Consider the following 20608-nt stretch of genomic DNA (forward strand, 5'->3'; position numbering starts at 1 on the left):
AAATGGGAAATCATATATAAACAAATGTTGAAAACTATCTATACATGTAACTAAAAAATAATAAAATACTTTTATTTTTTTTACAAATGAAGGACAATCAGTGGGGGCAGCTAGGTGGTGCAGTGGATAAAGCACCGGCCTTGGATTCAAGAGGACTTGAGTTCAAATCCGAACTCAGACACCTGACACTTACTAGCTGTGTGAGCCTGGGTAAGTCATTTAACCCTCATTCCCCCTCCCCCCCCCCCAAAGAAAATGAAGGACAATCAATAACAACAATGTTCCAGGCACTATGCTAAACCCTTTTACAAATATTATCTTATTTGAGCCTCATAACAAACTTGGGAGGTAAGTGACATTATTAAAAAATGGAAATTAAGTGACTTGCCCAAGATCAGAAAGCTAGTAAGTGTCTGAGATTTGAACTCAGGTCTCTCTGACTCCAGGTCCAGAGCTTTGCCCACTGTACCACTAGAATGCTTCACAGACTTTTGACTGGATGTTTTCAACTATCTTTTAATCCTACCCCCTTAATAAATATTCCTCTGTAAAAATTAATTCAATTTGTTTGACTAATTGATATCAACTAATATGCATGAGGGGAAGATTCTGGTTGGAGGCATGTAAACTCTAGTGCTGGAAAAGATACTCTCCATCCTTCAGGGCTAACTATGCTCCAGGAATCTAGCTCATGACATGACTGAGACTGGGGACTGGGATAATCGGCCTAGAGCTTGTGCGACACAGAGGAGGAAAGTGAGGCTGAAGGAGGAGAAGGGACTTCATTAAGGTTACACATGTCACACAGAGGCAGGTAGACAGAGTGCTGTGCCTGGAGTCAGGAAGACTTGAGTTTAAATCCAGACTCAGACACTTATTAGCTGAGCAACCCTGGACAAGTCATTTAATCTCTATTTGCCTCAGTTTCCTCGGTTGTAAAATAGAAACAACAACAACAACAACAACAATACCACTTACCTTTCAGGGTTATTATGAGACTGAAAAGACGTAATAATTGTAAAAGTTCTTAGCACAGTACTTGGCGAATGAAATGTAAATGCTTATTCTTTTCCCTTTCCCTTTAGCGCCTCCCCTGTTCCTGAATTCGTGGGATTAACCCCAGCTCACTGGCTCCCTTCTACATGAAGAGTTCCCCGATGCTAATGTTTTCCCCTACAAAATATAACCTTGTATTTATTTTTATAGACAATACGCACACGTATATATATGTGCATACACATACATACATGCAGACTTACAACTTTTCATCTCTTCTAATAGAATGTGAGCTCATCGAAGGCAAGGTCTCTTTCATTTTTGTCTCTGTAATCCCAGCTCCTAGTACAACTGGGTATATAATAGGTGCTTAATAAATACTTGTTGATTGATTGATGGGATTTGTATGAAGATCTGATATAAGAGATAGGATGGTGGAGTGGAAAGCATTATGGATCTAGGTTCAGAAGATCTAGGTTCAAATTATTTCTCTGCCATTTACAATCTACATGATAAGGTCCCGTCTAGCCTTTGATCTATGATTTTATATAGCAATAAAATCATCCTTTCTGAAAAATAGAGCTCACTGTAAATATTTATAGATTTTTAAGCTAAAAGGGATGATTTTGTTGTTCAGTTGTTTTTCAGTTGTCTCCAACTCTTTGTGACTCTATTTGGGGCTTGCTGGGCAAGGATACTGGAGTAGCTTGCCATTTTCTTCTCCAGCTCATTTTACAGATGAGGAAACTGAGGGAAAGGGGGTTGTGACTTGTCTAAGGTCCCCCATCTAGTTAGTGTCTGAGGTCAGATTTGAACTCAGCTCCTCCCGAATCCAGAGATAGCACGCTATTCGCTACACCATATAGCTGCCCTGAAAGGGATGATAGAAACCATTTAGACCCATCTGCTCATTTTGTAGATAAAGAAACAGCCCCAGAGAGGCTAGATGATTTATTCAAAGTCACAGAGATAGTGTGGCAGATCTGGTCTTCTGACTTCAAATTCAATCCTTATTTTACTATACCCCACTGGTCATGATCACAGTGAAGTTGAGAACTGAGTCATAGCTTGTAGAAGACCAACCTATAGGATGTTTCCAATGATAATGCTTTGCTTGATATTTCCATTGGAAGTTACTGCTGATACATTTTAGGGGGACTCGACCTGTGTTTTCATCCCTGTAAACAGGTCTTGGTTAGATATCTATTATCACTCCCAATGTGTATCTAGTCTGTGATTTCTATTCTCAGAGAGTTGTCTGAAGCACTGAGAATATGAGTGACAAGGTTGCCCACTTGGTAACTTCTTTATTTTTCAAACTTTGGACACTATTTGCCAAACTTCCCCAGCCTCTATTGTTTAATCCTGAATTTTTGTGTTTTTTCTGCTTTATTTTCAATGATACAAGAGACAAAATTCCTCATTAGCAAATAAGTAGAATCAGAATGATCTTCATAAATTTATTCAGTTCTTACTGAACATAGCTTTAATGATGATGGAAAGGTTACATAATATTGCATAAGTTTTATTTTGTAGTACTAGAGTCATATAAAAATAGACATTTTTGTGAAAATTTACCAAATAAATTTATTTTATTTCAGGCATACCCACCTAACATTTTGGAAGGTCATTCACAATTATCTTGGAGTTTGGTAAACTTTATTAGTCTAGCAGAGATTTTTATTCCCCTAAGCCTAGGTGGATTCAAAGAAGTTACATGAATCAATTTAGTTATAGCTAGAAAAAAAATAAATACATACAGTTGAAATGGTTTATTTCTTCCACCTAGGCACTTTTCTGAGTTTTAAAGAAGTAATTGGCCAGTACAGAAAGTGAAGAATTGATCTGTTTATGCTTGCACATTTCTAGGGAATTTTTTCTTTACACTCATATTTACAAATGCATTTTCTAGCATTAATTCACACAACTTTGACTACCATCCATTATCTTATTATATCCTCAATCAGCTTATAACATTCTGCCACTTCCTAATCAGAACCTAAAATGAAGTGACTCTGAAATCACTGACCACATCACAACTCAGAACCATTCTTTCACACAGTAGAGGAAAACAAAACAAAACAAAAAACACTCCAGTCAATAACTTTGGCCAACACCTTCTGCTTCTTCGTCTTCTTCTTCTTCTTCTTTTTTTTAAAGGCTCAGCACCAAATCTTTCTCTTTTTTTTTTTTTTTTAGGAATCCCATATAACACCTTGCACACATCCTATTCTACTTGGTTAACAACATATGCACCCATCTCATTTCCCTAATTAGATTATAAGATCATTGAGGATAAAGATTTAGCTTTATCTTTTCACACACCTAACCTTCAATATCCTCCCTCCTTCTGGCATTCCCCCACTCCCTCACTTACATCCTCATAGTCTGACTGCTTATTACACTTCTGTTGAATCCATTTGACCCAAGGAAAGTACCTATATATCAAATAGTATTACTAACAATGTATAGAATCCATTAGTTCCTTGATTCTGGTAATTTCCCATGCTTCAGGATGATAGCTTTTATCTTTCATTTCCCACCCAGTCAGAGAAAGGAGAGCTTGAATTTTATCCTTTGTATGTCAAATAATATTGCTTCCTATATATTCACTATGTATTCACATAGAATACTATGTATTCTATAGATGGCCCTTCTAACACAAACTGAATGTTTTCCTATGATATAAGCAAGTATTTTTCATGAGGAAGAGTAAAAGGAAGTTCTTGTATCATTGGCCCCTTTAACATCTGACGACATAACTGAATGAAGGATTAAGTCATAACTAAAACGAAGCAATTTCCATTTGGGGAATTTAAAAAAAGAAAAGAAATGAAACTTCAAAGGGGAACCTCACAAATCATCCTGAAGAGTATTCTGCCAAAAAATGTGTGTTAAAGGTTTTTTTCCCCCACTTATTACCTAAGAAATAAAACACATACCTTTTTTGCTCTATATCTTTATAGATCTTTGCAAAAAAGGTCAGAAAGAAACAAAAACAAATGCTAACCTGCTTTCTCCTAAAGGGTTCTGTGTTATAGCTTTCAAAACCTGAACATTCAATTTACACAATTTCCTGCTTGCTCTGAGTGAATTAAATCAGTCATTATGGCATTCCAACTCAAAATTGTCTTGATTTCAGCAACCTACTTGTTCAAGCAAGATACAGGATAATAATACACTGGGAAACTGACAAGTACAACTATGGATGCTTTCTCAGTCTTCATACCAGCAATACTTAAATTGGGGGATTAGTACTTTAATATGGCTTATCCAACTCAAATGTATCTCAATTTTCACCACAGAAACTGTTCACAAACTAATCCATTATCAAACACTTACAGTTGAAGGAACTACTCTTTCAGGATCTCTCCTTATCCCCTTCTAAGATGTTAACAACCTTATAAGACATGCCTCTTGTTTTATTCCAAGCCCATGAGCCTCTTCTAGATGTAAAGATCCATATAAGTCAGTAGGATCTATCCCTATTGGCACAAACTAGGGAATCCTCTTAGCCTGCTCATGTGTAGCATCTTTCTCTATCTTACCAAGAATGACCTCACCTTTGACTCTGTCAGTTGTACACTCAGGTTTTACTTAAATATGTGTCATCGGATCCACCAGGAATTCTAGGATAGACAATACAGTCTCCTCACAAAAGCCATCATAGGTCGTGTTGAAACAAATTGTTGGAAAAATGAAATCTATAGACTGTGTATATGGAAAACCAATGACCAAAAGTATCTGAGTGAAAAACTTGTTTGTGATGCTAAAGGAACATCACAAATATTTTTCAAAGAAAACTTTTGTGGTCTGAACTCTGAGTAAGTTATAGTGTTTGGTGGAGCTTAAGGTTAATCACAGCATTTCCAGCTATGATATTTCTCTGAGGGGTGATCTTGAACATGTGTCAATAAATTGCAACCACTTATCTAATTGGGCATTAGCTGATAAGAGGGGTGGGAGTGAAAATTAGAATGGAGATGGGGTATTTATTTCTTTAGCACCTAGTACAGTGTCTTGGTAGTAGGGGGCCTAATAAATGCTTGCTGACTTACGAGACGAAGGTCACTTAGGTTGGATTAGGGCTCTCTTAAGAACCACCATATCATTGACTTCACTGTTTCTTCCCTTCTAAGATCTTTTGAAGGTGCTATTTATGGAGAGAGAGCCTAGGTTGTTGCTGGAGCTTTGAGATGCTTAACAATCCACTTGATTGATTGAAAAAACATTGACCAAACATTCACTATGTGCCAAGTACTGTGCTAAATTCTGAAAGGTGCAAATAGAAAAAGGAAGACAGCCTCTGTTCACAAGAAGATCCAGGATAGATGGCAAGGCCCGGAATTCCCAAGGGTCCAGTAATGAGGCTGAAGGTGGTGCCTAGAGGTCCTTAGATTGAATTTCCCCTGTTTTATTTGATTGCATTGGCCTCATTCACACACAGGGAAGGTCTTCCCTCATATGGCTGCTTAATCTTAATCTTAATCAGTTACTTTTCCTTCCATGAAGTGAACCTTGATCTACAGCCAGGCATCTTGCAATGCTCTGAAATGTTTTCTTCAGTAAGGGATGCACATAAGGAAAGAGAGGACATATTTTCCAATCTAATTCGTAGAATTGTGAGGCAGTGTTTTGTCGTAGATAGAGAGTTGGCCTCAAAGTCTGGAAGACTTGGGTACAAACTCTACCTCTGACACATTTTGGCTATGTGGACCTGGGTAAGTCACATATCCCTTCAGTTTCCCAGACAGTTTTCTATGACTAAAAGTTGTATGAAAGGTGCCAGCCTACAATGGTAGAAAGGAATTTCCTCATGTGGGGGCTTTCTATCCCAATGAAATCACATATCCAGTATCCATCCCTATCCTAAGAATAGCATGTCTAGAGTAGGAAGAAGGAATCTTGCAAACCAATCCTCTCATTTTATAGATGAAGAAACTGAGGCCCACATAGGTTAATAGGTCATGCAATAAGTGGTCACACAATAAGCATCGGAGAAAAGCCTTCTGACACTGAACCCTTCTTTCCACTGTACCACACTGTCTCTGTATGTTGACAGCATTTCAATTTTCTCTAACTGTCATCTAAGTGTGGTACAATGTGCAGTGAAGTGGATTTGGACTCAGGAAGACCTGAGTTCAGCTTCTGTCTCAGACATTTACCATTTTTGTGACCCTGGGCAAGTCCTTTAAACTCTCTGAACCTTAGCTTCCTGGTCTGTAAAATGGGAATGAGAATAACACTAACCTCAATGTTGTTGTGTGGATCAAATAGGATAACATGTATAGAGTGCTTTAAAACACAATATAAATGCAAGATATCCTTACACTAATAATACTTTACTGAAATGTGTCCTATCTTCTGGAAAAGGAATTTATGTACCTTTGTTAAACTTGGAAATGCTGCTGCTCAGGCTATTGCTATTTTGCATCCATTATCAAGTACTCACAATCCTCTCTACTGACCCTTTCTAAACTGCTGCCCAGGAACCACAGTTGTGGGATGGATCATTTTAATAGGTCCCATTGTTTCAAGTTCTGCAACATGTCGATCATTGAGCTAACTTCATAAAATCCCATTAATGCCATTACTGCTAAGAAGAAATGTTGATATAAGATGAGCCATCTGTGATTTTAAAGCATTTTAGATACTTAGCTAGCTCAACAGGCCTGATTCTCATGTTTTATAACTCATCCCTGGCAGCCAAGTTGCCAAGGGAGCAGAGCTCTCTTTGAAGTCAAGGGGAATTGTGTTTGGAGAGGTTTCCCAGGGCTGCTATACATGAGTGGAGAACAGGAGCCAATATGCTTAGTTGGTGACATTCTTTCTGAATTTAGACAAATCTTTAAAAGCACAGATCCCTCTTTGGGTACACTAGGAGTGTTTGCAGCTTCAACTCAGGTGTTATAATTAAATGTTGAGAGATTAGGAGGTCAAAAAGGGACAACATTATAAAATTGACCCATGAAAATGCAAAGTATAAATCTGTTTTCCCAGTTCAATGAAACTTTTAAAAACCCATAGATGTCTCAATTTCCAGCAAGAATCCAATGTAAGTTGGTCCAGGGATGAATGAAAACAATTATAATTTTTATATACCTCGCATTTAACCCTTTAAGTATTTTTGTTGTTGTTTTTATTACAGATAGCTCATAATTGAAGAGAACACTTTCCAAAATAATGAAAGTAGAATTCTAAGCACATTCCAACCTGAAATGAACAATAGGAAAATGTGTATCGATTGGCTACAATTTATCCCTTGATTGATTTTAGAGTTTGGCAACCTTATAAGAAAATGGGATGATACACAACAGACAGTTTCTATCTTGATTGATGAAGCAAATTTGGGACAGACAATGGACAAGGATAGTTTTAATATCTCTTTATGAAATATGTCTCTGTGTTTTCATCCAGAAGACAAATGGTGCCCTGTAACTAGAGATTCCAAAGGGAAAGGTTAGAATTTCATTGCAAAAGGCAAAATTTAAGAATGGCACCATTTGTTTGTTTGTTTTTTTGAGAGGCAATGAGGGTTAAGTGACTTGCCCAAGGCCCCACAGCTAGTACATGCCAAGTGTCTGAGGTCAGATTTGAACTCAGGTCCTCCTGAATCCAGGGCTGGTGCTTTATCCACTGTGCTACCTAGCTTTCCCCAATGACACCGTTATTTAAGGACACTGATAAGCAGGAGGGTCCAGAGCAGGACGACCAAGTCTATGAAGGGCCTTGAATCCATATCTTCTGAGTATTGGTGCATGGACCTTGGGATATTTAGCCTGTAGAAGACAAGCCTAGGGGGAAAAATATTGGCCATGTTTAAATATTTGCTAGGTTGGCCTCTTTGGAGAGGGATTAGAATCATTCTGCTTGGCCCCAGAAGGAAGAAACAGAAGCAAGAGGCAGGAGATACAAAGAGCAAAACTTAGGCTTGATGTCCAGAAAACCCTTCTAACAATTAGAGCTGTCTAAAAGAGGCAGAGGCTGGACAACCACCTGTCAGTTATATCATGCTGGCAATTCCTTCTGGTTATAGGTTGGACCAGATGGTTGACTGAGGCCCCTTCCAATTCTCAAATTCTGTAATTCATATGGAAATCTTTTGAGTCGCTAAGCTTTATGCTTATATCATCAAAAACCAAAGCAGCCTAGAATTTGTATTTCTTTTTCATATATGTAAAAGAGAGGTCGATATGGTTCAAAAGGATAACAGCAAAAGGAAAAAAACGCCATAAACTGAAGAGATTTTCATCTAAGTAGTAAATTTAAAAGTTTTTCAACTCAGTAATAGTGCTGCGGCATTAAAAAATTCGAGAGGCATAATTTCTGGGTAATTAGTAATTTTATTAATAATGCCAACATTTTAATAAGAGGCCAGTGGCACTCTCAAATGCCAAATACCATCACAGCAGCAGGTTCACGGCTTACATGCCCTTGGAAAAGGAGTGTTCCTGAGGGTGGCAATCAATTCTAATTGGTTAACAATTAATAAGAGGTGGACTTTACAAAGAGAAGTAAACTTACTCCAGTGAGGAGCTGAGAATGACATCATGTCACTCTTGGACAGAGAGACTATTCTTATACCCAGACACCGTGCCCCCCAGCCTTGGGCAATATGGACAAAGAATCTATATCTCCCACCCTAGCCTGAGCTAGTTGAGTACAGTAGCAATACCCAGAATGAGGAGAATATTAATCCCATCTTCCATCAGCCCCATCCCTGAGAGACTGGACAAAGAAATAGGGCAGAGAAAAAGAGCTGGGGTCTCCCCAGTTTTAATATTTGGCTTTTACCATGGGAGAGAAATAATTTCTCTCCGTGTGATTTAGGATCTTGTCATCATATGAACTAGGAGTAGCAAAGTTGGAAGCCATAGGGGGTACAGAATATAGGGGCACAGCAGATGACACTTTGAAATATTTTTTCTGGGGGCAGCTAGGTGGCGCAGTGGATAAAACACCGGCCTTGGATTCAGAAGGACCTGAGTTCAAATCCGGCCTCAGACATTTGACACTTGCTAGCTGTGTGACCCTGGGCAAGTCACTTAATCCCCATTGCCCCGCAAAAAAAAATTCTTATAAATAAATGTATTTATAATGCTAAAACGATACTGCAGCCCAGGATCCATAAGTGGTTAGTCATGTTATATGGGTTATTGTGAAGCCTTGGCCCTTCAGTGGGCAGTAACATAGTGGACGTGCTTTTTAAACCTTGTTCTGGGAGTATAAAATCTTTGGCCTATCTCTAATGGGCAGCACTCAAAAATAGGCATGGGAGGTTTGGGGCCTATATGGACAATTACCCACTTATCATTCCCTGAGAAGACTAGGGAATAATAATCCTGCCCTGAACTTCAGTGTGATCTTATCTGGGTCAGTGATGCATTCTAATTATGGACACTGTCATCTATTCCTCCAGGATTATGAGTGGTTGATTTGTCAAAGAATAACTAGAGGGACTGCCTTCATGGTTGGAGGTGTAGGATCAGTATTTATGACTCACTTGTCAAATGTTGTCTTGTTAATAAATAGAAAAACCTCTCTTTCTATAATTAGAGCTGTTGTACTGTCAAATTCAGAGACAGGGATTGAACCTGTCATTTCATTGGCATAGGAAACTCCATGGTGAGGGATCTTTCTACCAATGCATGCCAGTACCTTCTTTAGAACTTCTAGACTTGGAGAATGGACTAGAGCACTGAGAATTTAAGTGGCTTGTGTAGGCTGACATACTCAGTATGTTTCAGAGGTGTAACTTGAACCCAGGCTTTCCTGGATCTAAGTCTGGCTCTAGACACTATACCACATTGCTTCTTTGACAAATTCATATTGAGGTGCAACTGGCTGGTGTTAGATCTTTTTTTCCTGAGAACAGGTTTTGATAGTTAAGAAGAGACTGTACTTGCTTCAATTAGGGAGGAAGATGTGGTGCCACATGCTACCAAAGGAAGGAAAGGACTCTTAAAGGCAAATACATCAATATCAAAGTCAAAACTTATCTATGGTTTTGTCTGGGTTAGCCTTCAATAAGGATCCTTGCTCTTTTCCTTTTAGAGCCCATTCTGTGGGGTGGGTAATGGAGCTGATTTGTGTTTGTTTTTTAGATGCAGACTGCCTCAGGATATCCATTACTTAGACCTAACTAGGAAAATAAAATTACATGGCTAAATTATGACCAAGTTGCCTCAAGTCTTTCCAGAAATAGATAGCTGGGAATAGGATGAAAGGGAGGTACAGCAATCTTAAAAAAAAAAAAAAAAGCTTACAAGTACCATATGTGCAACTTAAATTGCTTAGAATGAAGGGAAAAAATCCAGAGTAACTTTTGTGCAGAAATGAATTCCTTGCTTCCATGGGAGTCCTGTGGTTATAAGCATTTGTTTTCTATCTAATGCGCAACAAAGTACTGAGTGATAACATAAAATATGCATAAAAATAAATGAAGTATTTTAGCATATTATAGAACTAGACCAATTCTATGCAGTTATACGTGAGTAAAATTATTCTTAAACTTTAATGTAAAGTCAGAACGGAATTGGAAAATTTAGTTCCAGAAAACAGCAACAAATCCAGACATATCTGCCACCCAGTGGCCATTTTGGAAACTGCTGCCTCTTTACTTCTTTGGCTGAAGCCCTAGTTTTTTATTCAAATTCCAATTGTGAATGAAGTCCGGAGGCGAGTCACCACAGTAGGTTAAGTGACATTCGAGATTTTAAAATATCCTGGCATGGGAATTGTAGGTTATTATTATTATCCACTAGACTGTAAGAGGCCAGGGACTATCTTTTGCCTCTTTGTGTATCTCAGCACAGTGCCTAGTACACGGTAGGCGCTTAATAAGTGTTTATTGAATAGAATAGAATTGAATCTCATCTCGAATAAGATGATATTTGTAAAGCGCATGTCACAGTGCCTGGCACATAGCAGGTGGTTAATAAATGTTTATTGAATTGACATTGTAGGTTCTCATTCCCTTCCCCTCATCCTATCCAAACTCTCAGATAAGGAAAGTGAGACCCAGATTCAGGCGAATTCAATCATTCGCTGAAGATCAGACAGGCAGGTAAGTGACAAATCTGGGTTGTGAATCCAGTGGCTCGTGAATCCACATACCTCAAGCGCTTTTCCTACTGCTCTGCCTCAGCCTCCTACTTGGCTCACTATTTTATTTTAAAATACAATCATAGAAGGGGAAGTTTATACACTGTCCTTTGTGTTTGTTGAAAAAAAAAATTGGCTAAAGAGTCAATTACAGAGCTATACAAATGCATCTTTTCTCTCCATTCTTACTACATTTAAATGCTGACTGGTACGGAGGACACTGAGCTAGCCCTAGATTCCCGGGCCATGTTGTTAGGCATAGAAATAGTACAGCATGATACTCCCACAGTAGCTTCGGGCAACTCATCGTCCTCAATCCATTCATTAAGGTCGGGATTGAAGCACTGGATGCACTTCTTATATTTCTTTTCTATTTCGTTCCAGCCTCCCACCAAGTAAATCCTACCATTGAGTGTGGAAGCCCCGGCTGTGCTGACTCCCGTCTGAAGAGGAGCCACGTAACTCCACTGACTTGTATAAGGATTGTAGCACTCCACGGGGATCACGTCCACCCTCTCCCCTCTGGGCCCTACTTGGCTTCCCCCCATCACATAGACCCTCTCGCTGAGAGAGATGGCGCAGTGCCAGCCTCGTGGAGTGCTAAGGATAGACTTGTCCTGCCAGTCATCGTTAGCAGGATCATACATACACACTGAACGGGAATAAGCGCTATTGATGTAGCCTCCCGTCACTAGGATCTTGCCATCCACCACAGCACTGGCGTGGCAGCACCTTGCCACCTCCAGAGACTTCTTCATCTGCCACTGGTTCGTTGAAGGCACGTAGCACTCCATGGAAGACAGGCAGCCTTCCGAGTTGCGGCCGCCTACTGCAAAAAGGAGCCCGTTGAAAACGTTGAGGCTAAAATGAGTGCGTTTCTGATTCATGTTTGCCAGGTGTATCCAAGTGTTGAAACGGGGGTCATATCTGAAAATGTTCAAGAGGTCGTGTTACTCTTCTCTGCGGTTTCTGAGGTCAAATTCCAGCTAATTTTTAAACCTTCCTGGGCTAATCCTGTTAATATCCATGGAAAAGAGACTAGGAAAAGAGGCCAGTCTGTCGACTTCTCTTTACAGCCCCATGCCATTAAAAACAAATTGTGACACCAGAAAAAAGATAACCAACAAGTATCTAGTAAAGAGAGCAAAACAAACAAAAAACAAACCAAAAAAAGTCATAGAATTTAGAGCAGCAACATATCTTAGAGCTAATATAATCCATTCTCTTCATTTTATAGATGAAAAAAGTGAGGTCTGAGAAGTTAACTTTCCCTAAGTCACAAATGTTGTAAGTAGCAGAACTGGGATTTCAACCCAAGTCCTTCTAGTAGCTGGAGGAAATGGCAAACCACTCCAGTATCTTCGCCAAGAAAGCCCCAAATGGGGTCCCAAAGACATGGACACAACAGAAAAACGACTGAACAACAACCACCTTTTACTGGTAATTCAGTGCTTTATTCATTCCATCAATGACTAGTTATGACATACATTATACATATATACACACATATATACATACACATATAAATACAGATAGGTGTGTGTGTATGAGAGAGAGCGCAAGAGAGGGAGAGAGAGAGAGAGAAAGAGAGAGAGAGAGAGAGAGAGAGAGAGAGAGAGAGAGAGAGAGAGAGAGAGAGAGAGAGAGTGTCCAGACTTAGGAGTTGTACCTAGCAGATTTCTTTCCTCATTGGTTGCCAACAGAATCCCCAACCTCCTCAGGTTGGGATACCAGGGAGAAGAGTCCTGACAAAAGTAGATGTCCAGGGGGCAGCTAGGTGGCGCAGTGGTAAAGCACTGGTCCTGGACTCAGGAGGACCTGAGTTTCAAATCCAGCCTCAGACACTTGACACTTACTAGCTGTGTGACCCTGGGCAAGTCACTTAACCCCCATTGCCCCGCAAAAAAAACCCAAAAACCAAACAAACAAACAAAGAAAAAAGTAGATGTCCAGTTCAATTTCATTTACAGTGTCTCTGACAATTCAGACTACCCAGGAGAGGCATGTTTGTGAGATTTCATGAAGATATTGGATATTTATGGGCAGCTGAAAGAAGGGAGACAAATCCCCCATCTTCACCCTTATCTTGTGTCCCCACAAACTTCCACCCACCCACAGCTAATTATCAACCCCCCTCACCCCACACTTTCCACACCTCCTATCAAAAAGGAAGACTGGGGTGTATCATTTTTCATTTTCAGAACTTTGCCTCTTATTGTGACTCTTATAGTGCTCTGGTCTTTCAACTAGTTGGATTGTGCTGCTATAAACCTTAAAAAGAGAGAATTAAATGTTACTTCTCTTATTCATTAGTATGTAAGGCCATTCTGATTTTAAGATATCTTTTCTGGTCATTGAATCAATGATTCAGAGGGGCAAATATGTAACTGTATTGAATAATATGCATCAGGAAAAGACAATAGTGTGAGACACTAAAATTTCCTCTTTTGGGATGCCTTGTAGGACTGGCTGGCACAAAATTAGTGCAGAGATAGAAATTACTTATTCACATTCTAATATTCATCTTTGCCCCATACAATCTCATTATAAAACTCTATATACAAAATACAGACAAATGTTCATTAAAATAAGAAAGAAATAGAAAGATAGAACCAAAAGATTTTTCAAAGACAATGGTTTCTTCTTTTGTAGTTGCTACCACATAGGAAGGAGAACAGATAGCCAAATATACTTCTTGTATAAGCTAATTAGGCCTGAAGAGCAACTCATTGTTTCTTGTAGTTTAAGGAGATGATCCTGGCCCTGGCTCTACCCATACTCTCTCCCTCCCCCATGGTGTCCCTTCTGCCAATCCCTCAACCCTACTCATACAAAACCAATAGGACCCATAGGAGAACATCATGTTGGTTGAACCCTTTGGAAGCCACACAGACTTGCACAATAGGATTAGGACCTGGGAATTGCCATACCCATAGGACCACACTGATATTCTTTGCCTAGAGGTACTGCCTATTCTATCCCATCACCTGACTGAGGTACTCTGTATTCTGCTTTGGAAGAATCTCCATTGGTGTGGTCACCAACAACCTCCAACTGCAAGACTCAGGTTGTAAACTCTTCCAGGAAATACCAGCTGTCCCCAAGTACCCTCACCCAGTATGGGAAACATTTGTGTACTTGTTTCCTATATTGCACAGGGCTGTATCTCTTTGTTAACCTGATCCTCCTCTCTTGCTTTCCTTTCCTTTCAGTAATTCCTCTTGATTTTACAAAGCTAGTACTATTCACACATGATTTGCTGTACATGTGATTTAAGTGAAAGGATAATAAGAAGGCATTTGTCTTTGCTCTCTCAATAACTGTGTGACTATAATGTCATTTGTGAAATAATGAAGTTTATAAAAGGATTCATGCTCTTCTCTACATTTTTTGCTATAATTTATTTATCCTTTGATATAAATCTTAGAAATCAACTTAAATGTCAATTATTCCATAAATTTTCCCTGTTATTAATCAATCAATCATCCAACAAGCATTTAGTAAGCACCTACTAAGGGCTAGGCACTTTGCTAGATGTTGAATGCATCAGTTATTCACCTGATGGAGTGAGAGGCTGTCACTTAAAACAACAACAAAAACGATAATGTGTCAGGAGTTATCTTCCTAATGTATTAATTAATGTATTCATCTCTGGCTTTCCTAACAGAATCTATGTTTTCAGTTAGCCCTGGAACAATTTCTTTCATTCTCTGATTCTGTGAACAGAGGTAACCCAGGAATGGCTATCATACAACCATGTAAAGACTATTTCTCTATAGCATTAACCTTTTCATTTCATAATGAGAGATCATTTACCTGCAGAAATTGCTGACTGCATGCTTGGCTTGGTTCCTTGCATCATTCTGGTCTTCTCCACCAGCCACATACAGAAATCCATCCATCACAGTCACACACTGATTAAAACTCTTGGCAGGCATTTCAGTAAGCTTGCTCCATCCATTCTCGGGGTCCCTGTACAAGATATCTCTACTAAGGGATTTTTCAGTGAGGGCAGGCCGTCCCCCCACAGTGACTAGAACTCGAAAGCCACCTCGGATTCTTGTGCGCCTAGACTGCAATGTGTTTTGGTGGTAGGGAAGTAGGTGATAATTCATGGCATCCACAAGAAGCTTGTGACAATCTGCATCTTGCATCATCCTGGGTACAGACTGAACATAGTTGACTAGGTCTTGAGCAGAGATGGTACCAAAGCGAATATTGCTCAAGAGATCAGCAGCATACTTCACTCTCTTTTGGTCGAATTCTAACCATTTGGTTGCGATCTGGAATGCGACTACTTCAGAAGGCAGCTGCAGGTCGTCATCTACCAAGAGTTCATTGATCTGCTCAAAAGTAAGTTTTAGGAACTGGTCAGTTTCTGAAAACTCGATGAAGTTGTCCCGGATAAATTTCTGGGCGGCTGCTTTAGTGGTTTTTAGGTTATAGGTTTCTGCTATGTTAGCAACATACATACAATTTTCAACGCTGATTTCCCTTATCAGAAAGTCACTACACATCTTCACAAGGGTGTGGATCTGAAGGTAGGCAGCAGCAGAAATGATGCTTCCTATTGTGTACAAGGAAAGAGTCAGCTTTCCAGTATAGGCATATGCAATCACGGTAGCCAGGCCAACTGGTGACACATCGTTAAGATCCACTCTTTGTGTGGCAGGGTCCTTCTTTAATATGTTGTAAAAATAGTCACTACAGGAGGCCATCACTGACTTATGAACATTGAAGGATTTGGTTTTGGTGCCAATGACTAAGTCACAGAGAAAGTTCTCTTGCCTCATTTTGCTTAATCCTTCCAAGAGGTTGGGTCCATATGAGGCATCAGTCACTTCCGATGAGATACAGTTCAATCCATTGCCTCCTTCTAGGAAGCTGTTTAAAGCATTGAGTTTGTTGAGTGGGCTATCTTCTACAATTATTGTCATCTCATTGACCTCTCCTTTGTTCTTTTTGACAGTCTTCTTTTTGGGCGCCATGACTGCAACAAGGTGTCACAGGCAAGAGCTTGCTAAACAAACAAGCAAACAAAAGACAAGTGCAATAAAATGCATGGATTGAGTTCAATAATCAAAACTTTCATTTTCAGGTAATGCAATAACATGGTTCCTCCCTCCATTTTTACTATGTTATATACCAATTTATGAGTATTGATGATTTAAGTTGTGCAGACATGCATGGGTACCTAGTATGATTTGCAGGAATTTGTATTGAGTTGGAAGAGGCAGGAAAGTATATCTGGGTACAAACCCTGTGTTTCCTTAAAGTATGGAGCAGAGAAACCCTTGCTTATTGGAGGAAATTCTCTTTGAAGTATATCTCTAAGAAGCCTGTACATACACTTTGAACCATGGCAATATCACTCAGCATGGACTCCGATTGTGTAGAAGTGCTTCTAGTGTTCACATTTTAAAAGTCTATGGGAGTCTTCCAGAGAAGCCAGTATGAGGAAGATGAGAGACAGAGAAAAAAATAACAGCCACATCAAGACCATACCTTCAGTAACACAGGCAATAGAAGTGATTGTAGTACCAAGAGAAGTTTACAACTCTTTCTAGTTTCTTTGCCAAGAAAATACCATTACCAATACTTTTGTTGCAACAGATTCCCTTAATAGTTTTCTATGAAATAGCTCTCTACTACTGCATTAGGGAGACATAAGGGATGATTGGGAGTTGACTAGTTTGCTACAACTTGCTGCTGAAGGAGGATAAGTGTAATCATTGCATTCTATATTTCAGTGCCCTAGGGCAAAGCTCTAGTTTCCCCACCCCAGTTATGGCCTAGTTCTAGCCCCCACTCTTCCTGTAACTATGTCTATTACTGCTAAAAGTATGGTATTGGCAGTCTTTTGGAAATGGTCACAGAGACCATTTAATACCTTACCATTCTCTTTTAATTAAATGTCATTGCTTTGAATTTTGGTATTATCTGGTTCGATGAAGTATAAAGAGATATATCAATGGGGGTTCGAAGCTATGAATTTTAATCATCCGCTAACCCAACAGGACCATGAAGTTGGGTGTAGCTAAGAGGAGGGTTGTATCAAGGGGGTCTGGGCTGCATGCCTGTGGGTGGGTCAAATGAATTTAAGCATATAATTAAATTATATTCCACTTCAATTGGAACTACTAACTGTTCTAATCCTGCTGGCAAGACACCTGGCAGCAATCACACACTAGGAGCAGTAGGCATTTTGTTAGACCCTACTGGTCTATTCATGAAGGCTGGTTTATTAGGTAGAAGTGTGTGTGTGTGTGAGACTAATAGAATAATGAAAACCATCTTTCAAGGTCAATGGAGCAGCTTTTGGCCCTGTGTTGGCCACAATGGGACTAGATAATTGCTATGATCTCTCAGGACTAAAATTCTGTGATCATAACAGCTAACATTTATATCGTGCTTATGCTTTACAATTATTATCCTATTGGATCTTCACAATAAGTTTTGTAGGTAGGTGCTATTATTACCCCCATTTTACAGATGAGGAAACTGAGTCAAACAGAAGTTAAGTGACTTGCCCAGGGTCACGCAGCTCAAATGGGTCTGAAGCTGGGTTTAAACTCAGGTCTCCCTGATTCCAGTCTTGGCACTCTAGCCACTGTACCACCTAGCTGCCCCCTTTGAAATACAGAATTATAGAACTGAAAGAGACCTCAATGTTCATCCATGCCCACCCTTATCCCAAAAGTAATCGCCATTACAATACCTATTAAATGATAGATCCAGCTCTTGAGTGAAGACATAGGATGAGGGGGAACTCACTACTTCAAGGCAGCCTCTTCTACTTTGGGGCATCTTGAATCATTAAGGAAATTTTTTTTTCCATTACGAAGCCTAAATTTGTATCTTTGTAATGTTGATGGATTTTTCCTATCTCTGTCCACTGGTACCAAACGAAACAGGAATCATCCTTCTTTCACACAGCAGTCCTTCAAATAAGGGAACGTAGCTATTGTATTCCCCTAGCCCTTTCCCCTCTAGGTCAAACACTCCCATTTCCCTCAACTAATCTTCATATGGCAAGAATTGAGGCCCTTCCCAATTCTGGTTGCCATCCTTTGGGTGTTCTCCAGTTTATAAACATTCTTTGCCTGTGGCTCCTAGAATTGAACACAACACTAGGGACGTGGTCTGACTGGGTAAAATGATGAAGTGGGTAAAGTCACCACCTTATTTCTGGGAGCTTCCAAGTTCATAGTAACTTTGGGGGGACTATTCATACTGATTCATTTTGAGCTTATAATCTACTAAAAAACTCAGATAATTTTCAGATAAACTATTATCTAGCCTTGCCTCCACTATTTTGTATTTTTTAAGTCTATTTTTTGAACCCAACTGTGACAAATTTATCCCTTTAAATTTCATTTTTAGTAGATTTAGCTCAGCAGTCTAGCTGGATAAATGCTTTTCCATTCCTGTTCCTGGCTTTGACATTCATTGTGTTAGCTACCCATACCAGCTGCTCCCCTCACATTCCCCACCTCCCCTCAAGCTTTGTGTCTTGTACAAATCTGATACTTGTGCCATCCAACCTCCAACCCGATAAAAATGTTAAACAGCCTAGAGCCACACATCCCTGGTATACTCCACTGGACATTGTATTTAGGATATTACTAAAGAAATTTTGAATTTTGAGGAGTGATAGAAAAATCACTGACTTTGGAATCAGAATTCCTTTTCTACCTAGGATAAATCATTCTCTCTCTCTCTCTCTCTCTCTCTCTCTCTCTCTCTCTCTCTCTCTCTCTCTCTCTCTCTCTCTCTCTCTGGTGTTCAGTTTCTTCATCTGTAAAATAAGAGTATTAAACCAGATGATCTCTAAGGTCTAACTCTAAAATATATGATCTTTTGATATTTCTAAAAATGAGTGTTAATAAAAATTGTAATATAATATAGGGGCAATTTCCCTCCCCATGATCAATTTATCCATAAAACAACTATAATGTTATTAGATCCCTCTCATTTTTAGAATATGCATTTAAGTGGGTTTTTTCCCTTTTTTTTTTTTTTTTTTTTTGAGACTTGGGCTCCTAATCTCACCCAATCTGGGAAATGCAATGGCCCTTCACTGGCTTGATCCCACTACTGATAATCAGGGAAGTTTTAACTTGCTCAGTTTCTGACCTGAGCCGGTTCACTACCCCTCTTTAGGTACCTGGTGGCCCTCTGCTCCCAGGGGCTCACCATATTGGTCCTGCACTTAGTTCAGACACGTGATGGACTTCAAGTCCTATTGTAGCTTAGAACTCCCAAGCTCAAACGATCCATCAGCCACAGCCTCTCCAGCAGCAGGAATTAGAGTCATGAGCCACCAGACTTGGTGAGGTCCTTTATTATTTATATTAAAAAGTCACATTAACTAATTGTCTGAGGGTATGAGGGGAATGGGTTTTGAAGCCAGGGCCTTACTTGAAGGGAGGAGTGCCCAACTTATCGGAGGGTAAGAAGACCTGTCACATCTTCCCCCATCACCCACCCCTTTTCCAAACTTGCCTGTGACTACAGAGATCACCACAAATCATACAGTCAGGAACAATGAATATTGTAATTTAAAAATCAGTTGCATCCTTTGTTGGGAAAGACTGCAGCAGAATTTCATTGCATTTGATACTCAATGTTTTGAAAAAGTGTTACTAAGTTAATCTAAATGTTTTTCAAAGAAATATAGTAGAAAATCTGCTTTAAAAATGAATTCCAGCTACATTCTATTGCACCAAGACCCACTTAGATGCAGCTAGGTGGTGCAGAGGATAGAATGCTAGACTAGAAGTCAGGAAGAATTGAGTTCAAATTCTTCCCCAGATACTTACTAGCTGCCTGACCTTTGGCAACATACTAATCTCTTTCAGCCTCATTTCCCTTAATTGTATAATAGGGGTAGTAATAGCATTTACTTCACAGGATTGTTGGGAAGATCAAATGAGCTAACTTATAAAGCACGTTATAAACCTTAAAGTGGTATATAAATGCTAACCATGAGTATTATTTTACTATTGGCTTAAAAGCTAGACACAAATGACCTTCCTATGCAAACACAATAGGAATTAAGCCTGCTAACTCATTTATTATTTATTTTTATTCTAAAATTTTATTTTAACATAGTTAATTTCCTAATCTATAAAAAAGGACATTGAATTCTTGCAATAAAATGATTCAAGATAATTCTAAAGGACTCCTGATGAAAAATACTATCTGCCTCCTGAGAAAGAACGGATGACATCTGAATAGAGACCAAAACTTGCTTGCTTCCTTCCTGCCCTCCTTCCTTCCTCCCTTCCTTTCTTTCTCTCTTTTTCTCTTTTTCTCTCTCTCCCCCTCCCTCCATCCCTCCCTCCGCACTCCTCCCTCCTTTCTTATTTCCCTTCTTCCTTTCTTCCTTCCTTCCTTCTTTCTTTTCTTCCTTCCTTTCCATAAAATAACTAATATGGAAATATGTTTTAGATATATGTGTAACATATTACATGTATAACCTACATCAGATTGTTTACATGTACGT

General features: G+C 39.3%; 1 protein-coding gene across 7 annotated transcripts in view; it reads right to left on the bottom strand.

Moving 5' to 3' along the window:
• Positions 1–2478: 2478 nt before the first annotated feature.
• Positions 2479–20608, bottom strand: part of KLHL31 (kelch like family member 31) — a 32931-nt gene continuing 14801 nt past the window's right edge. For 6 of the 7 annotated variants that reach the window (XM_043963124.1, XM_043963127.1, XM_043963121.1 and 3 more), the window contains 2 exons: positions 14917–16120; positions 2479–12027 (listed from right to left, as the gene is read on the bottom strand). In XM_043963124.1, the coding sequence (XP_043819059.1) occupies positions 11295–12027; positions 14917–16088 (1905 nt within the window). In that variant the 5' untranslated portion in view covers positions 16089–16120 and the 3' untranslated portion in view covers positions 2479–11294. Of the gene's footprint in view, positions 12028–14916; positions 16121–17818; positions 17908–20608 lie in introns of all 7 variants that reach the window. The other variant, XM_043963126.1, reaches the window with a different exon arrangement.

Source organism: Dromiciops gliroides, chromosome 4 (genome assembly GCF_019393635.1).
Source record: "Dromiciops gliroides isolate mDroGli1 chromosome 4, mDroGli1.pri, whole genome shotgun sequence".
NCBI classification, from domain to species: Eukaryota; Metazoa; Chordata; class Mammalia; order Microbiotheria; family Microbiotheriidae; genus Dromiciops; species Dromiciops gliroides.